Genomic DNA, 18,095 nt, shown 5'->3' with positions numbered 1-18,095 from the left:
GTCTGTAACAACATGAGAGTGAGAAAATGACAGAATTTTCATTTCTGGGTGAACTATCCCTTTAATACCACTTACAATTTAGAAAATTCACACAAACAGGAACAAAACGTGACTGGGTCACCAAACCTTTGCTCTGGTAGTGAGGTCGTAGAGTTGTTATTGACAGCTGTGTGCTAACTGTTCTAACAGGTGGTGTGTCTGTCTGGCAGGCCACATGACGCACCTTGGGCAATTCTTCACACGTGCACGCCTAAACATGAGAAGTAATTACAATTAGTAATACATAATGTATTGTTCTTTAATAAAGTATTGCAAAGGACAACTCATTCAATGCGTTCTTATACATGTTTTACCCAGAAAAGCTATCTAATTCAATATTTAAAATTTAGTTGTATAATTCCCAAGAATATAACAGCCATAACACTGCTTACATCTAGCACTGTAATATCATACTAATGCACATATTAACAGAAACACATACATAGAGACAAACTACAAGTAACTGTTTGCAAATAACAGATAAGAGCACATAAAACAGGTTTGCACGTAACGTTTACTGAGTTTGCTCCCTTCACAATCATATGTTATCTAGGACTGGGCAAAAAGTCAACCGCGATTCTCATGCGTGTTTCATCAGTATTCAGTAAAGCCGGATTCGGTGGTTAGTATTAAATCGGCATCACCTGCTTTCAGATGGAGCGGCAATTACTACACAGAACCATGTTTCACAGAGAATCTAGGCAAAATCGCTTTCATAATCGAGGAAAATCGACTCCGATAATCTATGCGACTTTGCCTAGATCTTCTGTAAACTACGGCTCGGTGTAAATGCCGCTCCATCTGAAAGCATGTGATGGCGATTTACTTCTAAACATCGAACCGGCCTCACTGATGAGACATGCATGAGAATCGCAGGCGACTCTCTTGCCCTAACCCCCATATGGTCTTTGGTATTATACTGTTATGTCAATTAATAATGTTTATCCCCGGTTTCAGCAGTAACAACATAAACAAGCGGCTGTCGTGGTCCGCAGTAACTTCCGGTAAACTCCGCTAATAATAAATAACATTAAAGTACTTTAAAGCAACACTATGTAGTTTTTTTTACCTTTAAATAATGTCTCTAAAATTATTTCAGTGATAAAACAACTTTTAACAGGACAAATTGTACTGTTGCTGCAACCTGAGCAACCTCCTAGCTGCTTCAAGTACACTCTGAAAGTGGCGGTGGAGGGTAGAGCACACAGCCCCACCCCTCCCCCTGCCTGCAGAAGAGTGTCTGATACCAGGCACTGTTGCGCTTTTCAACCACATGGGGGAGCTGTACGTCATTTTTACATGGAAACTTCATAGTGTTGCTTTAAACGTAGTTTATTTATATAACAAGCAAAACAACAACAAATAGATTACCTAGGAAACCAAAACATTTGTTATTTTTGACGAGGCATTTGTTCAGTAGATCAGTTTAGCAACTAGTCAGACCATTAAAAAAACGAAACCGGAAGTAAGGTTCGGATCCAGACGTGTATCACGTGCGTCCGATGAAACCGTCTATTGTAGCAACTGCCAAACACTTTATCCAAATAATCAATAAAGCACATGTAGTGAAAACATTCCCTCGTCAATAAAAACTGAACGCTGCTACCTCAGATATCTGCATTTTTTTAGGTTTAACCAAAAGAAACATGTAACAAAAAGAAAAACTTAAATTTTCTAGATGTATTTATGGCACAGCTATGACTTTTAAATATAGCATTGCTGCGAGTCTAGCTACAAATTGGCCGAGGTTAATGAAGAAGTCCGGCGTGAAGTGTTTGGCACACACAAGCACATTTTTCCCAAATGTTTCAGGAATATTTCCTTTGTATATAAACTCGACCCATTTTGACTTAATGTCATCTAAGGATGGTAGTCGATGAAGCGACGCATTTGAGCCACTGCATCCAAACACGGAGCACGTTGTACGCCACAATCTCTTCATTGTTTGCTGCAAACACTAACTGTACCTTGAGTCGCTTGGCTATGCCACCTGCAAAACGTAAGGCAGGGGCGCGGTCTGCCCTCATATGAGGAACTCCAAATATGGCTCGGGGTGGTTTTATTCAAATAGGTAGTTGCCTACGTAGGTACCAACACGATTTTGAAACAGCTTGCTGAATGGCACATTTTCAGACTCTGAAAGCATATAAGACTAGTGATGGCCAAATGAAGCGTTTCGAAGCATTATTGCTTTCCGATACAATTGTGCCGAAAATGGTTCATTACTCGAAGCTTCATTCAAACAGAAAATGCACACCACCATCTGCTGGTGAAGTAAATGTAATGCAACAAAGCTGACAATGCAAGTAGGCTAATGTTACCGCCCCATTTGGGCTGTCAGAGCTTTGACACTGTGTTCATGTTTCAAATCCTCAATAAAACATTGAACCTGAGATGTGTTTGTGTGTGAATATTTATCTGTAGGATACAGCACTCTACAACTTACTAACTGGACATTTATTTATTTAAAAATGTATTTATAATGTGGCAGATTATATTCAGAAATATAATTTTATATTAATTATAATATATTTTTAAATAATTTTATAATATAGCCTAATATACTATTTGGTGATGTGAGCGATTTCTTTTATTTTTTACAAATTCACCAGTTTTGGAGAATATTCTCTCGCACGAAACAGATGATGCTGGAGTACACAAAAATTGTTTAGAAAGCTTTTCTATGGTTTGGCTTCAGTTGCGTGAAAAATAAAGCCGCCAAGTTTCAAACCTGTCAACACCGTATTGGGCTATCAAAGCAGTCGTGTGGTTCACTACAGAAATGAAACAGTGTGTTTGCTTCAGACGTCGTATTTCACGTGACTAGTGACGTAACGATACAAGCTCCGAAACAGTGGTTCATTGCAAGGACTTTTCGAGTCTGAAGCAAGCATCGAAGCTTCGGTGTCAGACGTAACATCACTATATAAGACACTGTCTGAGTATTTTATTTTCAGCTTTACGGAGTTGGCAGACATGGCAAGGACATAACTACATGCATAAAAAGCTAAAAAAAAGTGCAATTTTCATCCGATGACCCCTTTAATATTTCAAGTGATTTTAAACAATTTAACCCGCAAAAAGACACTAAAGTGAGCAGGTTTATGTTAAATGTGTCCGGTCCAGCTCTGGTCAGAGAGGTGATCCTCACTACGCCCTTCAGAGATCACTTAATGTTTAAACTTTAGAGAGAGTTACGCTACTGTGTGTCATACTGAAGTCCATTAGCATAAATTTGAGGGGTAGAGCACTTAAAAACAACGTAAGGTTTTTATGCTGCGCCGTTTGTAATTCCTCCGACTGTGTGCGTGCGCGCTTACGTGCACTCGGTAGTGCACACATGTGAAGACGCATTTCAGCAAAGCTAAAAAAAAGCAAGCGAACATAACATCTTTCTGTTTTTGACAGGGCACATACAAACAAAATGATCTCCACAGTACTCTTTTTCCAATAAATCATTTGTTTATGTCTAGGTTTATATGAATAGATTAGGCAGAAAGCACAGGTCCGTGCTTCTCTTAAAGAGACAGTAACCTCAATTAACCTACTTAAAGGGGTCATATTATGAGATGTAAAATAAATCTTTAGTGTCCCCAGAATACTTATGTGAAGTTTTAGCTCAAAATACTCCACAGATAATTTATAATACCATGTTAAAATTGCTAATTTGTAGTCTTGAGCAAAAATGTGCCGTTTTTGGGTGCGTCGTTTTAAATACAAATGAGCTGATGAAATGCAAACACTGATGGTGGTTTGTTGTAATTGAAACTCAATTGTACTGTCAAGTACTTTTTTCTTTCTCTCTTTCTTTCTGCGCTATGGCAGTGCTGTGGTTGGATATTGCAGATAAAGGGGGCGGTATTCTTGTAATTCGCCTCGCTACCTACCACACAAAATAGGCGAAATCTGAACGACCTAATTTTTCACACGCTTGCAGAAAATGGCTTACCCAAACAAAGTAACTGGGTTGATCTTTATTACATTTTCTAGGTTGATAGAAGCACTGGGGACCCAACTATAGCACTTGAACACATTAAGTCTTTGTCATTAATGTTAATCAAGCAATCCAAGACAAAGAGAAAATCACTTCTGTAGCTCTAAAAAATAATTATATTTAATTCATACAATAAAGACAGTGTTATGATTCATTTGATTTGAACCTAATGCTAATTTTAGAACTTACTTAATGTGCAAATTTGTTCTTTTTATAAATGTTTGTAACTTCTTTATTTTTTTTAATAAAAAAATGGTGGGAGGGGGGCCCCCAAACAAATTCTGCTTAGGGCCCCTAAGGGGCTCGGGCCGGCACTGCTTTGTTGTTCACTGGTGTGATGTCCATCCTGTTACATTGTGTCCACCTTGTTTCTCCTCTGTCCACCATGTTACCTGTTCTTTTTTATATCAATTAAATAAAATCAACAAATATTATGCATGTATTTGTGGTTACTTGCAAGGAATTAATTGAAGTTAAAATGAAGTCCCTTAAAAATGGGAATTAATTGCATTAAAAAACCATTTTCTTTGAGATAATTCTTGTTTACAAATATATATAAAAAATAGATTTGCAGTGTAAACTGAGGGACATTTTAGCTCTTAGTTCACGAGTTTGCATGAACATGTAACCAATAGGGAATGAGAAAAAGCATATTTGGCGTGCTGTCCAAGCTCAAAGTACTCCCCCCTCTTTAATTGGAATAAAAAATTTGTTAAATTAACAGGTTGATTCATTACATTACCTCAGTTGTTTAGCTGCTGAATTAGTAATTCGGTACCATTTCTGTCGGTAATTACATAAATCATATAGAATATTAAATACCATATAAATTGTGCCCCCTTTTTTGGTTAGGGCCACTGCCCCTTAAAATGTCTGTGCACAGCCCTGGTAATATGACTACATCTTAAATAGTATTTATTTATTTACTATAGATTTTATAGAACAACAGTAGATTTTTTTTCCATTTTACACTATGTAAAATTGCATTCCTTAACATCATAGCGATCAGCTGATAATGTCTTTGTTGTTAGACAAGCTATGAAAGTAAAAAAAAAAAAAACATAACTTTCATGTGGTATCAAAACCTAAAATTTGTGATTTTTAAAACATGTGATGGGTTCTTCAAGATTGAAAACACAGGAAATGTGTATATAGAATTAAAACTATATAAAAATGTAAACTGAAGTTTTTAGGGTAAACTCCCCTTCCACTTGAGTAATAGCAGGAAACTGCAGGATCTCTTAAATCTAAATAAAATTAAATGCTTATTTATAATTTTAAAGAAATGAGTCTTTTTACTTCATTCTGCTCAAAAACGCTCAATATATATTAAGTGCCAAAAGAGGCCACACTAAACACTGACGATGCCTAAAGGAAGACATTAAGTCCTACATTTTTTTTTGTACATATTTCATATTTGTATCTTAAAATAAAATAAAATAGTTTGAAAAATAAATATGGATGGACATTAAAACTTCTAAGACAAGTCTGGTGGTGGTGGCCTTAGACTTTTGCACAGAACTATATGTTGAATTCAAAACGGTAAATCAGATATATTATAGAAATTATAAAGATATATAAAAAATTACAATATAATCAAAACCAAAACAGTACTTGTATAACAGTAATAAAAAGTTGTATTTATTAATTTTGTAACTTGTATGACCGTACCCCAATTAAGAACATACACAGCAACTTTCCCAAGGTATTGTTTTTTTATTGTAACTGTTTAGTTTTAGTCACTTTTGTTTCACCATATATCATGTATTTATAATTAAATTTATATTTAAATGTGAAGTGAAGAAGAGAAGTCCAACTTTGCAGTTTAGGATACACTTTTAGCCCGATAAATCTTGTACTCTCACTGATCATTTGCGGACAGGTACTAGGTTGCACCTGTTGACAGAAGAATAAAAAAATAATTTAATATGCTTAATTTATTATTTTTCCATACACAACTGATACATTATCAGCTTACCAAATTTTGTTAAAGCTTTGCATGTATTTTAAATGTTGATATTACCCCTTGGTAACATCAAAGTATGAATCTTCAGGCTATTTAAGCTAAAGACGTTACTTGTTGCTTTATATATATATATATATATATATATATATATATATATATATATATATATATATATATATATATATATATATATATATATATATATATATATATATATATATATATATATATATATATATATATATAGATGTAAACATTACCCTAGTAATCCTCTACCAGACCACTGTTGAGGAGTCAAATCAAGATGTATTTCTTGTCCATTTCGAATCACTCCAACACGTAGGCTTTTCTATATGAAGGAAAGACAGAATAATCCAGTAAGATAAACTAAAACTAAACCTTGTGGTATTTATTTTTAAAAAAATTAAGATGTGAGAATTAAGAAATACATGTGACTAAGTTTAAATTATTTTTAACTGCATGGAGAGCTGCAACACACCCCTTCACTGTGTTGAACAACAGAAGCAATGTCATGAAGATTCCTGAAGTTTTGTGTATTTATAGACCCAAACTCGAGAACCTCATCGCCAACTTGCAAACCCTAAACAGAAGAATTAAAACTGTAAAAAGAAAAGGTGTTTTGGTTGCTAAATATAAGATGCCCATACTTTGCAATAAGGATGGATTCAGGAAGTATTTGAAGAGTTTCGTTGCAAAACGAGATAAATCCATTTTTTAACATTTTTGTTATTAAGGTTTAAATCAAAACAAATCAACTGCAGTTGAATTGAAATTAATTGGAATGCACAACCAAAAAACGAGATTTCTGGACAATTAAAAAAAACGGTGGTTATCTCGTTTTGCAACGAAACTCTTCATTTACACCCGCTTCATTTTTTTAAATTTTGTAATGCTGCAGTCAAATCAATCTTCTAAATTGAATTGTGTTCATTAATCTACAGTACACTCAGGACCCCTAAATAACACGTGATTATATATTACTTAATGCAAGTAAATAATATAAGTACCTAACGATCGCTTAAACAGTAAGCACATTACCCCGATTGCATTAAGTATGGACATCATCCACCATGTTCACATTAACATGACCTATGATGTAATAAAAAGCATAACAACTTTTGCGCTTGTATGAGGGACAGGTGCATAAATACCTGATTGCATCAGTAACTCGACAACCCTACTTTTGTGCAGACTTTGTCAGCGTGGAATGTGTGGAAAAGGAGACCTTGAAGATCTCGGCTTTGGATAAGACTGTTGGTTTTATACTCAATATTCAAAAATACATGATCTCTTACCAGAAAATAGGATAGAATACCCCAGAAGTGCATTGCTAGCCCACCCTAACAGTTATACATACAATAATGCCAAATGATGCTGACTTATACTTCATTATTTTATTGTTATTTTTTGTTACTGGCAAAAATATTATAAAACAGGCAAACTGAAATTTAATATGCATTGTCAGATGACAGCTATGCTTAATAAATACAAAATTGGACAAATGCAGGTAATGTGAATACATTTCCTGTGAAATACATTTGTAGTCAAGCAATAATTAATCCAGGCATAAATGAAATGAAACACATAGGAACAATAGGAAAAACATCATAATAAAATATAGCTGCAAGCAGCAATGCCGGGGTCAAGCCGAAAAGGGCACAAAAGGATGTAAAATTGAGATTGGATAAGCAAATTGAAGACCCTAGGTAAACCTAATAATTTTAGATGAAAAAACAAAAAAGTTATTAACAAAAATAATCTAAGTTCTTGTCTGCAATCGTCCTTCTGTTATTGACAATCATGGAACATTAGAGCACTGAAGGACATGCGAGTGGTGTTTGCAGTGGCAAAACATGGGTCACGTCATGTTATAACAAGTTTAATTAGTCAAAAGAGACCATCCCCGTGTCTCTACGATGTTCTGATTCAGAGATATAGCTTTTGCAAAAACGGTTGATAAGGTATTCTCAATGGTTGCTAGGGAGTGAATTGGCAACCACCAGTGATTATAGTCAAAGCCATGAAAGGAATAACCCATGATGACTCATGGTTTTAGATGTGTTGTTGCAGTAGTTTTAGGCAAAAATACCATATTCTATCTCAAAACCAGTAGGTGGCGCAATGAAAAAATTTTGCATGCAACATCAGGTCATGATTGTGTTACATCTAGCTAGTTTTATGACTATACACTTTAGTTTAGTTAAGAAACAGTTGTATGACCATAAGGCTGGCTTGTTATCAAAGGTTTTGTTCAATTATAAGGCCATCTAGTGGTGCAAGCATACAATTTTTTTTGTGTGGTCTCAGAATGTGCTCATGCATCAGCGTATCAAATCTGGTGTAAAAATCACATTTTGTTGCAGAGTTATAACCATTTATGTGTAAAAACACCAAATTTAAAGGTAATTTTTAGTTTTTTGCCATTTTTGGCCATTTCTGATGGATATTTTAATATAACGCCAATAGAATTTTTTGTTCAGAAGGTAAGGTTAGTTTCTTCCTATGGTGTTTTCGAGTCGATCGGAAAAACGCTCGCGGAGATATTCACGCGTATTTTTTAAGCGCTATTTTGCTGCGCAGGGTTAACCGTAAGGCGAATTCTGGCATGTTTGGTATCGTTGGACTCAGCAACTATTCAGAACTCCAAAGAAACAAGTCCAGTGAAAATACGTCAATCGGAGCCAAAGTTATAGATGTGTAAAGCGTAAGTCTGACCACTAGGTGGCGCTGTGACGAAACTCTGCATGCACCCGTAGTTCCTGACTGGCATCACAAGTACCAAGTATCGTGTCAATAGGCTTAAGTTTGCCGAAGATACAGCCTCAAATCCGTTTTTTTGCGCTCTACGTAAAATTCGTTGACGCGGTTTACAGAAACGGATCGACGAATTGACATGAATTCCATAACTTTTTGCCGTGAGGGTCTGTAGATGCTACATACCCATTTTCGTGGAAATCGGGCTAAAGCTCTAGGACGAGTTCGCAAAAGTAGGTTTTACGAATAATTCAAAATGGCGGAAAAATTTTCATGACGGAAAATGACGTCATAGGGTCCAGTCGAATCGTCTTGAGCCAAGGAATCAGATGAAACAAGAATTTAATTTCTAGGACGTATGGGTCAGAAGTTATAAGCAAAAACGTAAGTGCAACTTTGGACTGTTGGTGGCGCTAGCGGGTTAGACATAGAGACTCCAAATTTGCTATGGGGACACATTGGACTGTCCTTTATCAGTGTGCCAAATTTCATAACTTTCCTACGTACGGTTCTATGGGCTGCCATAGACCGCAATGGCGGAAGAAGAAGAATAACTAATAATAATAAGAAAACTAACAGATACAATAGGGGTCTTCGCCCATTCTGGGCTTGACCCCTAATGAAGACATATAGAACTCTATACCATATGAAAAAAAGCATTATTCAAATTTATTTTTCTAACAAACTTATCACATTTACTGACATATCAACACAGGTCTGGCAATTCTGCAGCTTTATTTTGATGAAGCAGCTGAGCACTTTGTGGTATTTCATGGGTCTGTGCATGATTCCAGGGTGCTGATGAACAGCTTGTTTATGTTCACAGCATATTTCACCTGCAAGCAAATGCATTCTCTGGGATGGTGGCTGTCCATGTCTTTTCCATTGCATAGTACCCCACGGGTCGGGTCACCTCAGCTCAATTTGGGGGCTTTTCCACTGGGTACAGTACGTAGTACCCACTACTTTTTTTAGAACCACCTCGGTTGGGGTCCCAAGTGAGGAGAGCTGATACTAAAACGTGATGTGAAAACACTGTAGATCACTGATCAGTCTAAGACAGTGGTTCCCAAACTTTTTCAGCGTGTGGCCTCCCCTTGTGTACGGTGCATTCCTTCGCGGCCCCCCAAAGAAAATTTGTGACAAAAACTGTTCTAAAACGCAACATTAATAATTTAATAATTAATAATTTATTTAATAAAACAAAACATTAAATTATACAAAAAAGTAGTGCTTTTGGTTAGTAGCCTTATTTTTTTTAGGTTTAATTACACAGAATTCATGATCAATTAATGTATTTCATAAAATGTCATAAAACTGGGGGCCCCCTGGCACCATCTCGTGGCCCCCAGTTTGAAAACCACTGGTCTAAGAGAATCATCACCACCAGCGTCATCACTAAATGCAAGATTAGCTTTCCTTCACGCTTGCGCTGTCTCAAGCAAACCTGTTGTCATCTGTGCTTTGCTGTAAGTTCCCAAACTCCCTTTAAGCTGTAAAAAACAAATCTGAGAATCAGGAAAACCATACCAGTGTTTTTCTTGCAGTTTGTGGCGGCACGTCTGTGATAGGGTTGTGCCGATAGACGATATCATCGTCCATCGTGATGGTTGACTGACATCACGATGGAGAGACACCATCGTGATGCCACGCCCCCTCCCCACTCCGCTACGAGTCGACATACACTTACTCTCTTATAGACTAGTTAACCTAATATCTTTGCGTGAATTTCTCTATAAATTAAATAGAAAATATAACTAATGCATATATGCTATTTTAAATACTGTAGTCTATGCCTGAGACGTGACGTGTGTTAGTCTGTGAAAATATCCTGTCAGGCATTTGATCTTGACTAGGGATGGGCACGGATATTCGAATGGCAATAATAATTCGAATTTAAAAAATGCTATTCGAATGTTTGTTTGTTTTTAATGTGCCACCAAAGGGTAACAACTTATTTGATGCTTTTTCACTTCATACTGTCTTTTACACACTTAAATGTAAAATATACATGAACATTAATTTGTATGTATTTCTGATTGTTTGGCAATGCAGACGAATTTAAGTTTTTCCTTTTATCTCCGGGTTTGTCCGCGCCGCGCCGTATTTGGCCACTGGCTCAGTGAGGGCTCACGTGTTATTAAACGTGCTTCTCCGCCGCCCGAATCAACACATCATGAGAGATTTGTAAGCTTTCTGTTATAAAGTCTACTTATTTTGTTAATAAGGAGACAGACACGGAGAACGAAATGAAACGGAGAACATTTATTATATGCGGTGCTCTTTTGAAAATGAACCGGATAACTGCACATGGCAGTTTAAAGCAAAGCATTATTGTATCTAGTCAGAAGAACGGGCTTTCACCGAAGCAGGTAGGATAAATACGGTTTTCTTTATTCACAAATACATGTCAAACTAAACTGAGAAGATATTTAAATGGCGACTGAGCAGTCGGTTATGTAGATGTGTTTTTTCATTTGCTCCGGGCTCTTGGTGTTTTGAGTCTGTTTAAATGATGATAGCCTACTTTGTCAAGTCCTCAAACTTTAAACTTCGCAAGTCCTCAAACTTCGCTTAGATTTGGGGTTAGTGTATAATATTTCGTATAATATAATGTATGTAAGATCAAACAGTAATGAATTAATACTAACGACCGACTTGAAACTAAGGATTTGACTAGACTTCGCTCCGCATTAAGTTTTAACGCATTTTTTTCTGTAGGATATTTTTTAAGAAGAATTTAAAATATATATAAATAAAATATATTTTTTTACAATGTTTTCAACTTAAAAATACATACATACATATATATATACATACAGAATATAAGTTTAGCTTGTTGTGGATATTTCCTAATTAAGCCTTCTGTGAAATTATGACAAAATGAAAAATACAAAACACCCATGTCTTAATTAACATAATTTAAATAAACGAATATTCGTTCTTTAAGAGCTTAAAAATTCGAAAAATTAAATATTAAAAGTAATAGTAAATTACTGGTAATAGTAAGTTACTGGAAAATGCCCATCCCTAATCTTGACATTGCTAGAATCTTGTCTTTTTACATGTTGTACATTTATCTTAAAATAATTAATTTTGTACAAGAAAACAGCCCATATTAATCATTTATTAGTAGCCTATTGTAGTGTCTCGGGAGATCGTGCTCATTGTTACATTGAGGCTATACTGCACTGAAGCGGCAGATTAAACCCAGAATTCAGCGAACGTCAAGAACAAGAAAACGGGAACAACACTCCGACCGAAACGCAGGATTTACATACACAGACCATGTTTAAATTTCGATGTGTCTGGTAGTCCAGGCAAAATAGCGTTTTACGACAGACTAATTGTAAAAGATTTTTTTTCAGCCTAGATCATTTCTATGAGGTGTCCAGAACAACATACTAAAAGTCCTAAGAAATCCTAGTTGAGGAAATGTGTTAATTTTTCATCAATCCGAAATGTGTGCCAATAAGGCCAGACTACAATACACCCCAATAGGGCTATTTGTTTCCTTTACTCCTATCAAAATGAAACTTTACACAATGAAAGTACCCATGAAAAGTAGTTTTTTTTGTGTTGCAAGTTGCTTAGAAAATTGGATTTATTATGCAGATGAGCTATACACTGATCGAGTGTGCCCAGGATACACCCAGGGGTGACATTTTGGTATTGCAAGTTTCTTTTGAAATGAATTTGAATATTCACATGAGCTTTACACTTATTTAATATGTCCTAATTTGCATAGACAGAAACACCGTTCGTGTTTATGATGGATATATCGGCCCAATGTTCGTCCAATGATCCTGCTGCTTTTAGACAGGCCTCTAACCTAACCTACAGTTTTTTCAATTCAATTTTATTTATATAGCGCTTCTCACAATTTGGTACCTTTTAGACCTATGCGTATGTGTTTAGTCATAGCAGTGATTAACAATCCCTACTGAAATATTTAGCTAAGACCAGCATAAGCTGGTAGCTGTTTTTTGCTGATTTAAGGTGGCAGTAGCTGGTTTAAGCTGGTCCTCCCAGCCTGGCAAAAAGTAACCTGGTGTTGGCTCGTTACGCTGCTTGGCTGATCAGTCATTATTGGCATTAATCTCCCATCCAAAACATGGCACCCCCAAGGTTTTGGGTCCATAGGTTCACTTCCCCCTTTCCAATTCATCATTTGGTAAAAGACCTGAAGACTATGGAACTTTGCAGCTGCTGAGGTTGGAGGGAGAGATTGAGCTTCCACTGGAGATGAGTTCTGAGTTCCTTTAATAAAGAATCGCCTGTATCTTAGCATGTCCAGTGATTCATCCTTTTGCCCCCATACAGTGATACTAGAGCTTTTTCACCTGCAATGATGATGCCTTTTCCCACATTTTCCTGTGACTGGCTAAACACCTTAACTTGTTTGAAAAAGCCAGTGTCATTCTTTACTTTTTTCAATGCCATCCCTTTCCTATGCAAAATAGACGAGATGTAGAATTAAAGCCTCAAAATGATTAGGGTTGGATTGTTTGAAGAGCTCGATGTGTCATCTTGAATGGAAAAAGTCTGAAATCATTTAGTTGCTTTTAAAGAAATATCTATAATACGGTAGTGTTTTCGTTCCCTGATTAAAATGTAAGTATGGAAAACAATCAATTACACATTCTTAATAAAAATGTCATTTCAATTCTGAAACATAAGAGGATTTTATATCAATTGTTTCAGCACTGACCCATAATAGTGCCCCAACAAAATAAATGGCCAATTGCACTGCATTGTAATGAATGTATTTTGCAATGCAATTTTTTTACCCATATCAATGCTGCAAGGAAACCTCAGGTACATTTATGCTGTTATACTAGTGACCTTAAGAAAAAAGGTATCAGTCTTTCTTGTGTTTTGTTAATGATTTACTGTGTTGATCTATTTTCTAACTTAACATGCATTTAAATTGTACAGATTTTGCTAGTGCAATTCAGATTGCTTTAGTGAGGCAATTTTATCAGATGAATATAATCCGGAGGGGAAGAACCAAGTAAAGAACAAACCAGGAAATGATATGGGGGTCCCCGAACCAAAAGCCACAAAGAAGGGGTTGAGGATCCAGGCTGGATAAAAAACATAAAAAAATGTAAAAACAAAAACACACCAAAAAAACCCCACAACCCTCCCCTTCTGTTCAGGCTTGTGTTCCTCCGTGACCCTGAAGATAATACCGGCGGGGCTTATACAGCTGGCAGGAACTACCAAGCCAGACAGTTTTCAGGTTAGAGGCCAGTTTGAAAGCAGCAGGATGATTGGATGAACATTGGGCCGATATATTTATCATACATATGAATTATGTTTCTGTCTATACAAATTAGGACATATTAAATAAGTGTAAAGCTCATGTCGATATTCAAATTCATTTCAAAAGAAACTTGTAATACCAAAAAGTTACTTTTGGTTGTATTTTGGGCATATTCGATTAGTGTATAGCTCATTTGCATATTAAATTTAATTTTCAAAGCAACTTGTAATACAAAAAAAATTACTTTTCATGGGTACTTTCATTGTGTAAAGTTTAATTTTGATAGGAGTAAAGGAAAAAAATAGCCCCATTGGGGTGTATTGTAGTCTGGCCTTATTGGCACACATTTTGGATTGATGAGAAATTAACATATTTCCTCAACTAGGATTTCCTAGGACTTTTAGTATGTTGTTCTGGACACCTCATAGAAATGATCTAGGCTGAAAAAAATTCTTTTACAATTACTTCTATTTTTTGCTCCAAAATGAGTTAGTTTGCCTGGACTATGGCCCTGTTCACTTTGTCTAGTTTTAATAAGCTGCGGATTGAAGTGCTGGCTGCTCCCCGTGGTGCTGAAGACCCGCTCTCTGACGGAGTACTGGTGGCACATATGCACAGATATTTACGTGCAAAATTTGGAAAGCGCGGAGGAGTCGTTGGGTTAGTAAAATAATGAAATTATAGCTTTTAAATAGAAAAAAATATTTATGTAAAGAGATTAAAAAGTGCTTAAAAGTGCACAACTCTTCTTCAGTGGATTAAAGCTACTTTTTCCCCTTATGTGCAACCTATAGTAGTTGGGATAGTAAAATAACAAAATTATAGATTTTAAGTACAGAATAGTATTTATGTAAAATATATATTAAAATAAAAAGTGCACAACTTTTCTTAAGTGGAAGTAATAAAGTAAAATAACGAATAATAATTATATAATAACGAATAATAACGAAAAATTAAAATTACCCCCCCCCCACCTAACGATATCATCGTCCATCGCGATGGTTTACGTAACCATCGTCAACTGCCAATTTATGGGGACATCGCCCAACCCTAGTCTGTGATGCGCATGTCCGCGTGTACGCACAGCATTTTTGCAACATAAATGTGGCTCAGTGGAGCGTGTCGACTAAAGGGTGTTTGCAGAGAAGTCATGTGAGACAGAGTTAGTAATAAACGAAATGTGCAAACATCCATTTGTGGTGGTCAATTTTGATTTGGTGGACTGACAAATAAATTAATTTTTGAGAAACACTGCATTCCAACGAATCTGCTCGATCCCACTTTTTGTATGACGTCACACCAGTAGGCAGTGCAAATATAACTACACGCCTATAATCTCTCCCACTCTGAACCCAATGGAAAAGCTAACCAAGGCAAAAGTAGTGTGAGCTGACACACGACCTGACCCGTGGGGTACTTTGCAATGGAAAAGCACCATTATGCTGCGTTTACACCAGCCGCAGTAGAGGCGTCAAGCGTGAGTGATTTCAACGTTAAGTCAATGTGAAGACGCGCTGACTCCCGTCTGGAGGTCTCTGCTTGCTGCTGTGGCGGCAGCCCCGCCCGGAGTCACTCACTTAACATGAGGGAACCCCTGATATTGTCCGTGAGCAGTGACCCGGAGCTATACGACACAAGTTCTTATTTCTATAGAGACAGGAATAAAAAAGACCTTGCTTGGAAGAGTGTCAGTGAGGACATTGGGCAACCTGGTAAGTTGTAAATACAAATTTCACTTTTGAGTCATGTAATGTTTATTGACCCGCGCCGTTTATTTTCCCCCTATAGTTAGGTGACCGAATACAAACCGGTAACTCTCTCGATAAATGCACAATCAACATCAGCCATCTTGCAAACAGACAACCGCATAGCACTTGCCCCTCCAACAAGAAGCGGATTTTGCCTCTGAAGCGCGTCAAATGCTTGCTTTTTCTGGGCATCTACTTCGCTCTAGAAGCGCTAATGCATTCAAACTGTTCAAGCGGCAACCTAGGCGCAGTAGACGCGATTTTAATGCATCAAACACAATTGGTGTAAACGCAGCATTGGTGTACCCACCATTTGCCTCATCACCCCATACACTCATCACCTCACAATATTGCTCTGCTTAATGGGGACCTGGTTGATCCAGATGATGAAGAAGACCATGATTAAGACCATGCACATAAATCAAGAATCAGAAAAGAGCTCACAAAATTCAACATCTACCTATTTGCAACAGGAAAAACCAACAACAGTCAAAAATGCATAATTATATGGTGTCATGGCTTTGCAAACACAAAATGTTGTTTTAATGAAAGTCAATGGAGCAAAAACAGCCACGAACAGTTAATGAGGGGGAAAAAAAATCTGATGCTGCACAAAAACTAACAATGCATCAAAGCCAATGATTTTACTGATCTTTGACATGACCAAGACTGTGATAAAATGTAAGAAAAAAATCCAGACTACTTTAATATTGAAATATTGTTTTTCCCCAAATCAGTGACATCATTTATAAAGTTGGCAATTCAAGTTTAAAATCCTGGAATTTTTATAAACATTTAGTGGTGGTTTCCCAGACAGAGATTTGCTTCAACCAAGACTAGGCCTTAGTTTAATTATGAAATATAACTAGTTTTAACAAACATGCCTTTAACATAACATGTGTGCTTTTTGAGGCAAAACATAGGGCACTGATGTATTTTAAGATATGTTAGTTTTTGTCAGCTTGGACAGCTCTTACATTTATTTTAGTCTAGAACTAGTCTAATCCCTGTACGGGAAACCACCCCCTAGTAGTTTTGATTAGGGCTGAGATGGATTAACAGATTTATGCAAAAATATTGATCTGATAAATTTTTACAGCAGTTTAGTGATTTAGTGGATGTTTTCATCCGGAACACCACGAAAGGGTAGTGAATTTGCACACAGGGTGTATGGTTAAGTTTTTGAAAAATTTCAAAGCATTTTCCCAATATGTGTCAATGGAGCTCTATGGAGCTTAATCTTAGCTTGAATTGTTTTTACAGCAAAGTCAAATATACTATAATATCCGACATTACACAATAAACAACTTAACTTTAACAATTGTGATTTTAGTTTGTAATACTCACATTTGAAAATGTCACCCATGGTCGATACTGGTGATTAATTTCCCGTTGCGTCCTGGGAAGGCAGGAATAGAAAAGTATCCATCGATCCATCAATGATGGGCGAATGCAGTTGGGCATCCGGGTATTTCTCGCCTACTCTTTTTATGAATACTAAGGATTCAGACATCCTATTATCACGTACAGTTTTCTCCTAGTATATAGTAGGTAAGTTGGAAAAATGAAATGCATCATTAGTATACGTACATCGGACTCTCATGAGAAATAGTCCCAAATCCCAATAATTCTCACCTACACTTTTGTGAATACTAAGGTTTCGAACATACTATTTGTACGCTTACTGCTTTTTGCATACCATATAGAAGGGAAGTATGTGGTTTCGGACGCAGCTGTTCACTTAGGTTTTGGACACCACTACAAATTGTAGTGCAATAGCTAAGGTAATTAAACATTACACTGAGCTAAAGTTACTGTGTAAAATTAATGTCTACAAATGTTAGCTAGAGCTCTTAAATGTTTGCTATAACCACATCAATGCATGATGATGAAACCATCTACACAGTGGAAATCAAAAAGTAGAAAACAATTGATCAAACTTGTTTTTCTGTAATGCTAATCTTCATTACTCAAAATTTAAAAAAAAATATTCGACGCAGGTATACCAATGTTCTAGCGTGTTTTACAAAATAACTTTTATAGCACAAAAGAAAATTAAAACTGGTTCTTTTTAAGGTTACACCACGTATCGTGTATGAAACAGCAGGTATTAGTTTAGAAAACCTTCAGTTTAGTTTGGTTTGTTTTAAATGTCATGGCTGGTCACTACTCACACCACACACAAATGTCTAAAAATGAGAGTACCAACTGCCCCAAAACAGGTAATGTTAATCCGGTATTAGAAGAAATTTAAGGATGCATGATTTAAAAGCATGCCTGTGTTTTATGACTTCAAACTGTAAC

At 36.3% G+C, this 18,095-nt stretch overlaps 1 protein-coding gene across 1 annotated transcript in view; it reads right to left on the bottom strand.

The window, feature by feature from the left end:
* Positions 1–5,729: 5,729 nt before the first annotated feature.
* The window catches only part of LOC129436413 (26S proteasome non-ATPase regulatory subunit 9), a 31,493-nt gene continuing 19,127 nt past the window's right edge, over positions 5,730–18,095 (bottom strand). The window contains exons 4-6 of the mRNA XM_055194542.2: positions 6,499–6,600; positions 6,260–6,348; positions 5,730–5,929 (exon numbers count right to left, since the gene is read on the bottom strand). Coding sequence (XP_055050517.2) covers positions 5,902–5,929; positions 6,260–6,348; positions 6,499–6,600 — 219 coding nt within the window. The 3' untranslated portion in view covers positions 5,730–5,901. The remainder of the gene's footprint in view (positions 5,930–6,259; positions 6,349–6,498; positions 6,601–18,095) is intronic.

The sequence above is a fragment of the Misgurnus anguillicaudatus genome, chromosome 21 (genome assembly GCF_027580225.2).
Source record: "Misgurnus anguillicaudatus chromosome 21, ASM2758022v2, whole genome shotgun sequence".
NCBI classification, from domain to species: domain Eukaryota; kingdom Metazoa; phylum Chordata; class Actinopteri; order Cypriniformes; family Cobitidae; genus Misgurnus; species Misgurnus anguillicaudatus.
This window is presented reverse-complemented; position numbering and strand designations above follow the sequence as displayed.